General features: G+C 41.8%; 1 protein-coding gene and 1 long non-coding RNA gene across 2 annotated transcripts; both read left to right on the top strand.

Annotated features, from left to right (window-relative positions):
* The first annotated feature begins 3665 nt into the window (after positions 1 to 3665).
* Positions 3666 to 9229, top strand: LOC118419352. The gene is made up of 8 exons (XM_035825713.1): positions 3666 to 3708; positions 4270 to 4734; positions 5392 to 5892; positions 6127 to 6221; positions 6810 to 7236; positions 7909 to 8250; positions 8473 to 8748; positions 9222 to 9229. Exons 1-8 carry the CDS (start codon positions 3666 to 3668, stop codon positions 9227 to 9229), a joined length of 2157 nt encoding a protein of 718 aa, XP_035681606.1.
* A 22-nt stretch (positions 9230 to 9251) lies between these two features.
* Positions 9252 to 9831, top strand: LOC118419580. Its single transcript, XR_004831637.1, has 2 exons — positions 9252 to 9321; positions 9450 to 9831. It is a non-coding gene; the product is annotated as an uncharacterized LOC118419580 (long non-coding RNA).
* Positions 9832 to 11042: the final 1211 nt, after the last annotated feature.

The following is an 11042-nucleotide window of genomic DNA, read 5'->3' as shown; positions in this document are numbered from 1 at the left end:
ACCCTTTATCCGCTATCCGACTACAATAATTTCTCTCTACCATTACAGGTCTCCTGTCTTCCGGACGTTATGGTTCAGTTGATGACTTCTTTGTCCGCCTCTGCTCTACCCGATACATCCATGTAAGTATTATGCACACATGATTTGAACATCTACGCTCTGAAAGTGAAATTTTGAATGACACAAGCATACATGTGCCCTGGTTCCTTGTACGGAACAATTGCTGTGAACGTATGATTTAAAACGCTGGCAACAGAATCAATTTCTTCCCTTAATACATAGAGGTTATGATAAGTATTTGTTTGTATCTAAGCATATTACAGCATTACGGGGCTTAGTTATGGAATACTCTACCTCTGGAACCACATAAGTTGCTTTATTTCAAGGCACTTATCCATCACTTTGTACTAGTTAATAATCGTCACCACTGAAAATGCCTATGCTTGTCTTATAGTATGTAATGAAATTATTGTTTGACGGATTTGTGTACCATTTTGGTGCTGTAGTGTATACTGTTTTAAAGGTCCTACCAGGAATTCCTGAGAAACAGGTAAGAAAGTGACCGAGTGTAGCCTTCTGGCAAAAGAAACACAGTGAAAGTGAAAGTGTTTCCATGATGTAGGGTATGTAAACACTACATATTGTTCGTCTTGCAGCCGGACAGAGTACTGCCCATACTTTCCTGGCTGAAGGAACAAGACATCATGACCGCTCAGGATCTCCATGACAACTGGGATGACGTCAAAAACATGGTGGACATGACCAACGCCATGAGACAACATATCACGGAAGCTTTAGGGGAATTTTCAAAAGCTGGACATTGATTGATGTAAAACCACAAACTTAATAAACAAGACCCGAAGCCACTTTATGATCAAAGTTATGGGTCACATGAGTTGAACTGGACAAGAATCTCTTCTGACTCATAGATTACATACATGCCACTTTCCACTATCTTTGACAGAACACAATTTTAACCTTGCGTTCACTGATAGATATATGGATGGCTATCGCATTTTAAATGTTTACCAATTCATCTTTTTTATTTGACTGAAAGTCAACATAAGCATTATGTATAAACTAGAGAGGTAAATATACAACTTTGACTTTATTCAGGTTGCGACAAGAACAATACATTGTGAACACTAGGCAGCAGGCTACAAACGTGTGGAATTCAAGTGATGAACTGTGCATGTAACCTAGGTCACAAATAAAACAATTGCTGAAAAGTATGCGGATATGTAGTCAATTTGAGTTTGTTGGTTTAAAAACCGACAAAAAGTCCCATTTTTTTACCTTGACGATACGCCACATTGCAAAGTAAGATGACAGGTAGAAAACGCTAACGATATCCTAGTGTGCCATGTAGTTTATAATCTATAAAAGACACACACAATCCATCTGGGCTATATGGTACAGTGGGGCTATTATCAGGGTGTAGTGGAAGAAGCAAAGAATATATATATAAAATTTATATGTATTTTACTAGACTGCCATCTAGTAAAACTGGACCGGCGATTCTGCAGGTAGAAATTCCGATCGGAGAGAATAAATCTAAAGACATGGAGAATGTCTTAACTTCGCTTATCCACACTTAATATCGAAGGACTGACTTTTAATCGCAACATCCATGCATACGTGACCAACCTAACATATTCCTAGCATCCTGATCTGAGTGTCTGTTGACAAAGACTCCCGTTGGGGATCTCTACCGGTAGAATCGGCGAATCTGCCATGTCGTTATTCCTACCCTCACATGTACTTTAATACGTATCCTTGTCCTCATATCAGACATATAGATACACACTGCCTCCTGTCGGATACACGAAGCATTACAACAAGTCAGGCCTTAAGATTACACAGAGTAGGCGCGCTCTTCGTGTGTGTGAGTGTATGTGTACGCGCATGTGTGTGTGTCCATTTATGTCTAAGTGTTCGCATGTATGCTTGTATGTGTAAGCGCATGTGTCATAGTGTGCGTGTGCTTTTATGTGTGTGTAAAGAACCCTTCAAAAATGTTTTACTTTGAACGTGCAGGAGGCATTTCACATATATGATATTTGATTACGCAATAAGCGTAAACAAATTCTAATCATAATTTCTAAGTAATGCAAGGAAATAAAATTAGTACCGTTTTTTGCTATTATGCTACGTATACCCCTGTCACACTGCGCGAAAATCGATCGGACGACGAGTCTGCGGCAATCGCCAGAGCCTCGCTTATAATAATAACTTAATTGCATAACAATTGTACAAGGTACAAAGTATGGCTTATATGTGACAGGGACGGTTTTCAGGTGAAAAATACGCGCAACCCTCTGTCGATCTTTGAAATATGGCCAACCTTCCATCGATACGCCCGAAGATCGTGGATAATGTGACAGGAAGTTGTTCTGAAATGCCATATTTTCAGACTCCTCGCATAGGGTTATGGGATAGGGTCAATAAATTCAATTCACCCCTACCCTGATGTACAAAGTTCACCTGCAGCTAACGAGCCTGTCGTTTCCGGGTAGGTTTCTTTCCGATCGAAGGTTAGCCCACACTGAGGTAAGAGCGACCAATCCTAGCCAGACTTGTTCATTTTACAGTCACAAGATTGCGGCTATGTTTTTCAAAACATGTTCTATGTAGTAACATTCACGGTCATGTACAGCAAGGGTAACGTAACGCCTTAGACAAACAATGGTAGTGTGCGTGAGACGGGCAGTGGTAAGTGGCCCTGCCTCTGAAACTAGCAGCCGTGATTTTGATTCCGACTGTGTCACTCACCTGACATAGACGCTACTGGAAAGAATTGCAGGGACGGGACGTTAAGCTTTGGTCCACCATTCATTGTGCTTGTCGATAAGAGCTAGGAGAATTTCCCCGGTACAATGAACCTGTGTAAATACTGTACATAGTGTCTGCTCTCTCTGTCACAACCAGTGGAAGACTAGCTCTCTCATCAGTGAGCTAAACTGGATCGATATCTCTGCCCCTTTAAGCTGATTAGCAAACAGGAGTACAAATCTAGCACAAATCCAAAATGGTACGTACAATAATACATGTATTATGTTCTGGATGTTTATGTTTAGAGATAGGGGTACAGCCAACTGTTGCTAGTGAGAAATGACTTGGACATTCGCCAAGAGTTTTAGGTGTCGACTGTTGTTGGTTTGGTATGTTTGTTAATCGACAGCATAAGCCGAGAAGCTATAGATGGGCCCATATGATATTTAGTAGGTGAATAGGGGTCGAGAAAGCAAAGGTCAAGTTCGATAATGGGCATCCTAGCTGAGCTTTATGGTACTGCCGCGCAACTTTCGGTTTTCATACCTTGTGTTCTACACATTATAGGAGATTTAGAAGATTTAGTAGATTTAGTAGGAGAAAGATGCTGCAAATTATGGCATCATTTGAAATCTAATCATACAAATACCTTGACGAAAGTATGAAGTCGTAGAACTCTAGTTTCATCTTGCATTGCTATACATGTATCATGGGACTAAGACAGAAATTGTAAAAATTGTATTTTCAGATAGTTAAGCTTCCTGGTGAGAAAGATGTCATTTTGTATTTTGATAAGAGCCAAAACCTTTATTTTCCTGCTACAGAAACCAACGCGCTCGCTTTGTTAACGTTTTTGAGAGGCATTGAAGCACAGCAATCTGCATCTGGCAAGAATGTTGAAGAGTCCTGGCGCCTCCACAGACGCCGAAAGAAATGGTATGCATATTTGTCTAAAAGCCTGTGTCTTTATTTACATAAAACTACCATCCGAGGTAATATAAAGCCAGCATTATGTCATCTACATCCAAGGGATTTTGCTTTAGAGTTTATTTATTTCAATGTATGGATATATAGAAAATATTGTGATACCATAGTGGTAGATTATGTAAACGCTTACTCTTGGGACATATGTAAGATGTGTAGAAGTATATATCATAAAGATTGAAACATAATTTATAAGTGAGCAGTATCTCATGCCAGGTACGCCGCTTGCCCATACAATGCGACGACCCTGGCGTATCGGCTGGCCAGCTGCCGTCACTAGCCAATCACGTCAAAGCTTACGGTCAAGAGGCAGTGTGATTGGTATGTTTTTCATCCAACAATTGGGGTGGGTGTATCTGATTGGCTTGCGGCTAGGCTGGGCTTAGCGAAGCGAGAAGGAAAAGGTTGTTGGCAAATATTTGTATGATGTCTTTGAACTCTTGTTGAATATGTTACTAATTCAAGTGTCTTTGGTGCTCAGCAAAATTGATTTTTGATCTCCTCTCTTTCCAGAGCCTCGTGTATTTGTCATCCACGCAGGAGAAGATAAAGACTCGTTTGTCCGCCCGTTGGTCAGCAAACTGCAGGAAAAGGGGCTGGATGGAAATGACATCTTTTTCGATGACGTTTCCATCAAACCTGGTGACGTCATCAGGGAGAGAATAATTTCGACCTTATCGAGTGAAAGTTTAGAGATTGCTGTCGTTGTCGTCAGCACATCATTCCTTAAGAAACCCTACTGGCCTAAACTAGAGTATGAAACGTGTCTGCAAAATAACAAACACATATTCCCCATTTGGGTCGATGCCAACGAAGACAACTTTACAGTATTCAGTGAGTCTGTCGGAAAGTACTCCCCTACTTTGAAACAGATGAGTGGAAGGCGTGTACAGAGAGATGATGTTCCTAATGCGCTGCCGACCATCGCTGCTGAGATCATACAACGGCTCTCTACGTTGAGATATGGGCAGCCTGCAGGTTTGAAGCTGCATTGTATCGAACTTCCTGAAACATACACAAAAACACACACACACAAACGCTCACCCACTCACTCACTCACTCACTCACTCACTCACTCACTCACTCACTCACTCACTCACTCACTCACTCACTCACTCACTCACTCACTCACTCACTCACACACTCACACACTCACTCACTCACTCTCTCACTCTCTCACTCACTCACTCACTCACTCACTCACTCACTCACTCACTCACTCACTCACTCACTCACTCACTCACTCACTCACTCACTCACTCACAAACACTCGCGCACATATGACCAGTGAAGAAACTAATCATCAAAAAGTGTCTACATCTTTATAGATATCATGCCAAAGACAAACAACATGATGTGAAGGTAATGTTTTGAATTGAACATGATGTGAATTCAATGTGAAGGTAAGATTTTAACTTCAGGTTGACATGTATGAGATTTCCCCTACGTTTGTGACACAAAAATGGATAACTTTTTGCAATTGATATATATATATATATTATATGTGTATTTACATATATTCATGCATACATCTATATCTGACTTGTATACAGGATAAGTAGCTGCTGTTAAGACAGAATCAGATATCTACTAGAGGGCACCTTTGGCTAATGTCCATTACTATGGTTATTTCAGCAATCCAAACGCATCTTCATTTTGTGCCTTCTCCGTCCGAGAGTGATTCCAGTGACTTAGAAGAAGACACCAGTATTGGAAGTGGTGCAGGAATAACTAATGAACAGTCCACAGAGGACATTCTCAAAGCAAAGCATGCGCAGCTACAACTAATTGAAAAAGTCGGAGAAATACAGCTACAAATGTTGAAGAGGGCAGAGGGCCTGCTTTCGAAGGAAACTATTACGCAAATGACAAAGGACACACTAGGTGATCTTTATCAGCAAAGTTTGCGCATTATTGGGGTCAAGACGGGCAGCGTCATTATTCACGTAATCCCACGTGATCTGTCAACCTTGGACAGGTTTTGGAGAGACTATAAGTCAGGGCAGCTCAGTAAACACTTCACCGACCGTCTTGTCACTGCTGAGATGCGAGCAGCCGCTGGCATGGACCTGGCGGTGCGGGTTGTCATGCTGGACCAGCAGTACCGGCAGTGGACAGAGTATTTCAACACACGAGGTGGGTTTCATTTAAAGTTTTTTTCTTACAATATTGACATGATCATTTAGTACAAACGTCAGGAGTGGCATGTGAGAACATGTTTTGACATACAGTATTGAAATTGTTTGTTTACGAAATGTATGTTTATCATATTAACAAAAATCAGTAACAACAAGTCCAGGTCAAGTACAGAATAGCAAAAAGAACATGAAACATTTCGACATAATCCCAATATTATGATCATTTTCTCAGACATGACGCAGATGGTCCAGAAGCTTCCGAGTTTAACAATGGCACCTGCAACTTTACCTGTACGTAAGCGGCCTTCTGTGAGCCCTAACATCTCGGTAAGCCTACCTTACAACACCGAGCAGGTTGTATTGCTGTTGCATTACTTTTGAACTGATGGTGCGTTGATGTTGTTGCAATAGGGATGTATTACTGTTATATTACTGTTGCATGTTGCGGAAATGCTGCATGAATGTCGCACTAAAGTTACATTCATGTTGCACTGCTGCTGCATTACTGTAACAGTTGCAATTCTGCTGCATTTCTGTTCCATAATGTTGCATTATTGCCGCCTTAATTTGCACCACTATTGCATTACGGTTGCACCGCTTACTGTTGCATTGATGAATGTTGAATTATTGTTGCACTGCTGTTGCATTACTACTACATTACTGTTCTATTACTGTATTACTGTTTCATTTCTGTTGCACGTAAATGAAGAAATCCTTTATCAGAAAGTTTTACATTCTCATAGAGGTATGACATTTTAAGACAGATGGGATTCCTATACTCCTAAATAATCACTAAAGCTGACCGTTGTAGTTTAAATACCACAACACTACTGAGACATTTACTCTAACACCATGCCATTCTTGACGATTTGCTGATGAGTTGAGATGAGTTAACATGGCACTGCTTTTCCACAGGGGAGTAAGAAGGCAACAAAGATGACATATGAGGGACCCGCAGAAGTGTACAAGGACGTTTCTTCTCCAAAAGTACGCGAAGTAAAGAAAAAGAGAGCTATGACTCAGAGGGACCAAGTGGAGAGGGAACAAATAAAGTTACAAAAGGTGGAGAAACGGAGACAGTTTCTAAAACAGGCGGAACGGGAGAAACAAACGCAAGCAGAGCGCCTCAAGAAAATACAGCAGGAATCGCTGAGGGAGAGGGAGAAGCTACTGAAGTATCGCTTGGGTGACAAGCATGGTCCACGCTTCTTTACTTCCATTGACATACAAGACATGCAAGAAAGTGCCCATGGCGTACGGATTGGCGTGTTCGGGCCGTCCGGGTCTGGAAAGAGCTGTCTCATCAACACATGTGAACGTGCTCTGGGGTTTACCACTGAGGGTGAGTTTGCTTATTTTATGTCTATGCTGCATTTGTCAGATAAAACGGAAAGAACTTATCTAAGTTTGTTTCCTTGAGGCTCGACCATTCAATATAACAGCTTGTGAACATGTTTTCATAGCCGTCATCCATCAGAGATTTAAACGCCATACATACACTGATGCTTTGACATTGGTAACGTGATGAAAAATTGCCACGTTAGGCCCCATTCCACTAGACGGCGATCTAGCTGCGCGCGCGATCTAGCTGCGATCTAAATTTGATTTGTGTAACCTTTGACTTCATTTCAATTGGAATATCATACAAAATAGTCAGCTTAACTTACGCCGTATGTCTGAAAAGACAACAAAACACACAACGCGTAAAACGATTCCATTTCTATCTATGATTAATGTGATCTGAAAATGCCAGTACTTAAGTCAATGTCCAAATTTGATGTAGCCTTTGGTGATTGCAGCATGGTGACGTGGCTTATTTGAGCTTCAAAACTATAATCAAATTGTTCTCAAAATTTGTCTGTTTTGTCTGGCTCGTTGACATATACTCGTCTACAAAACTTTGCGTGTAATCAGGTTTGTTTGCAATGATGAGGTTAACAAAGCTATAGTGTCATAGTTTCACGGGTGGTCCTTGTACGATATAAACATTGTACTCCGGATCCATTACTTTCAGGAACTCCTCGAACCGACACCAACCAACCAGAAGGCACAATTCGCGTCCAAGAATACCTTGGCGACATCGGTAAGTTCTGCTTGGTCGACACTCGTGGCTTCTTCAACTACAACGAGATGAAGCTCATGATCCCGGCATTGGCTAACATCCTGTATACACGAATCAAACCAGGCGAGAACATCGCTCTGAAAGGTATGACTGAGGCGGATAAGGACGACAGGGACACCTTCCCCAACTGGCTCCATGCTGTTGTCTTCGTTCTGTCAGCTCAAGACCCACTGCTGCTCAACGGGACACACGCGACCAGCCTGCACACTATTCGAGAGTATATGAGACAAAGAGGTGAATCTTTGTGTGTTAGAATTATTGAAAGCTGACCAGTTCACCTTCCACGGCGTTTTATATATTATTCATACAAAAAACAAGTGATCTAGTAATGATTGGGTTGGTATTGTATTTTCATTTTTTTTTTCATTTTAGTGGTCGGGAATTATTTGCCGCTGGTCCGGCACAGAGGTAAATTTGTTACCACAATCTACATGTTATATCATTCCATTTTCCCAGGCATTGCCACAGTGACTGTTGTGACGCACGTTGACCAGGTCAAAGACCAGAGTCAGCTGGAACAGATCAAGACGAAGGCGTCCGCTGCAACAGGAAGCTCTCCAAGCCACGTCTTCTTTATTGAGAACTACCACCCAGAGCACAACGAGCGGGACTTCAACACCGAGCTACGGGCGATGGAGATACTCAACTTTGCACTCGTGGTGGGGGAGAGATACGTCAAGATTCACAAGCAGCAACAACAGTACCAAGAAGAGGCAAGGCAAGCAGCTGCCGGTATATCTTTTTTCTATGACAAATATTCACATTCTGTACAACGTCCTAGGAGATTCATCTTTAGGTCGACTAAGCTCATTTGACAGATACTTAATACCAGTAACAGTTAAGAATTGAAATGAAATGAGTATATGTACCCAGCTTCAGTTAGGGCCGTCCCTCGGATACGACATTAAAATGGAGGTCCCGTGTTTAGGAAGAGCCACACCCCATGCACGTTAAAAAACCCACCACACCTTTCGAAAAAAGAGTAGGGGCATGCCCCGGTGTGCGATGTTGCAAGACGTCTTTCTGCCTGGAGATGGTTATGGTGATCCACTACAATATACTATTCTCCCGGATGGAGGCCTGGCTCCGTCTTATATCAGCCAAACATGTCAGGAATTGCGATTTCTCTGTAGATGGACATTATTGGAAGAACAGAATTAAAGGGTAGACTAAATAAGAATCTATAAGCCTGTGTTTAATGACAGCTGACTGAAATGTCAATTTGTCCCTTTTTCAGCTCAATCGGTGGCAAAAGAGTCTATCGATGACTTCTTCCATAGGCTTTGTCACACCAAGCACATTCCGGTAGGTCATAGCATATTCCTCTTGATTCTTGACGTATACAACTATCCAAGTCTTTTGGACAGAGAGCATTGTTTCTAAGATACATTTTATTCACTTTTTACTGTGACTAATTGCTGTTTGTTGTACAGCATGACAAGGTCGAGCCAGTCATTGCCGCCTTGAAGGAAGAAGACGTTACAACGACCAGTCTGCTTCGTGACACCTGGAACGACCTGAAGGATGAACTGCCGATAAGCCCCCGAATGAAAACATACATCAAAGATGCCTTATTTGAGGATTTTCCCTAAAAGCTAAACCTGTTTTTTTTTCTTCAACGCTATTCTTGATCCAGTTTGGAATTAATGGCTGTATAGATATGTATTGACAACAAAGCTGCAGAGCGATTTCAAGTCTATTCCTAAGGAGCGAGTATAGTAATGCGTATTCAGCTACAATCAGAATCTGCTATAACAATGAATAGATGTATTATCAACCATATGTGCATATTAGAATAAATGGATTATCAACCAGTGCACCATCTCATAAATTTTAACACAAATATAATCAGAGGAGCACATGTTTAATTTCTTATCCTACAGTCACCTGTGAGTCTGGCAGTGGCTGTGCAGTGTGCAGTATTTAGAAAAGGTTGTCCTGGGTACCCATAAAATTCAGTACAGTATAACCGACTGTCGATCAAAAACGCAATAGAGCTGGTATGAATGGATATAATTTATAGCGTAACCCTTGATCCATGAAAAGATGTATTTGGTCCAAATGTTTTTCAATGTTAGAGGCACCAGTTCGCTCAAAACAGCAAGTGACTAGAAAAGAGCAATTTTAAGGATTGTTCCTTGTGGGAGGTACAGCATTACAATCATCATCAACATGGCCAGCGCAGAAGATGAACCCCCGCACAGCGCAGCTCGTCGTCGTTCCTACCAAGATGACAGCTATCGGCACGGGTTTTTTGAAACTGTGAGAAACTTTCAGGATACCGACGTGCTGCAGGATGTCGTTATTGAAGTCGAGGACCGCCGGTTTCCCTGCCATCGGCTTGTTCTGTCCGCGGCCAGCCCCTACTTCAGGGCCATGTTTACAAGTGGCATGGCGGAAAGTCGGCAGGAGACGGTTGTTTTACAGGTAACGTTATGGTTGGCATAACTCTAAGTTGAGCCAGAAACGACAAGACATGCATCATTAGGTAACAAAGAGGGAACTTGTACTGTCAAATACGGGTTGGGAAGGCTGTTATCCTCTCCGTGAAGGCTTGCCCCCCTCCCCACTTTTAGGCCTGTCAAATTTGCAGGCTTCACATGTAGCATATGGAAGGCTTCAGCCTTTTTGCTTCAATCATTCAGTTCACGGACATAGGTTAAAACATACTTGTGTGTTGTATGTGTGTGGCAAATAATGGTATTTTGTTTCATACTCCTGAATATACATGTGTAATATCACAATGTTATTATGTAGTGCTTTGTTGCTTATCATGCATTCACCCGTTTCACAATTCCCATAATCCTTTGGATACCCTGCCCAAAATGCACCATTTGGGTACTGGGGAAACAGATGTTGTGGGGTCGTGTGGCATAATAGCAGGGTGTTTGACCCAGAACCCAGAGGTCCTGGGTTCGAATCCACTGATATGCAATATCATAGGTTAGACATTCAAAACATATTACTTGAAGCTGGCTCACAGTTTGGAACTGCACATCCCACAGTGTGGATGCATTATGTTTAAA

The sequence above is a fragment of the Branchiostoma floridae genome, chromosome 7 (genome assembly GCF_000003815.2).
Source record: "Branchiostoma floridae strain S238N-H82 chromosome 7, Bfl_VNyyK, whole genome shotgun sequence".
Lineage (NCBI taxonomy): Eukaryota > Metazoa > Chordata > Leptocardii > Amphioxiformes > Branchiostomatidae > Branchiostoma > Branchiostoma floridae.
The sequence above is the reverse complement of the archived record's forward strand: the minus strand, read 5'-3'. Positions and strand labels throughout refer to the sequence as shown.

Excerpts from the sequence above, each read along its gene's own strand:
- LOC118419352 (XM_035825713.1), top strand. The coding sequence starts at position 3,666 with ATGTTGAAGAGTCCTGGCGCCTCCACAGACGCCGAAAGAAATG. Across the intron at positions 5,893-6,126 it reads AGAGTATTTCAACACACGAG|ACATGACGCAGATGGTCCAG; the intron begins GTGGGTTTCATT and ends TCATTTTCTCAG. Across the intron at positions 7,237-7,908 it reads TCTGGGGTTTACCACTGAGG|GAACTCCTCGAACCGACACC; the intron begins GTGAGTTTGCTT and ends CATTACTTTCAG.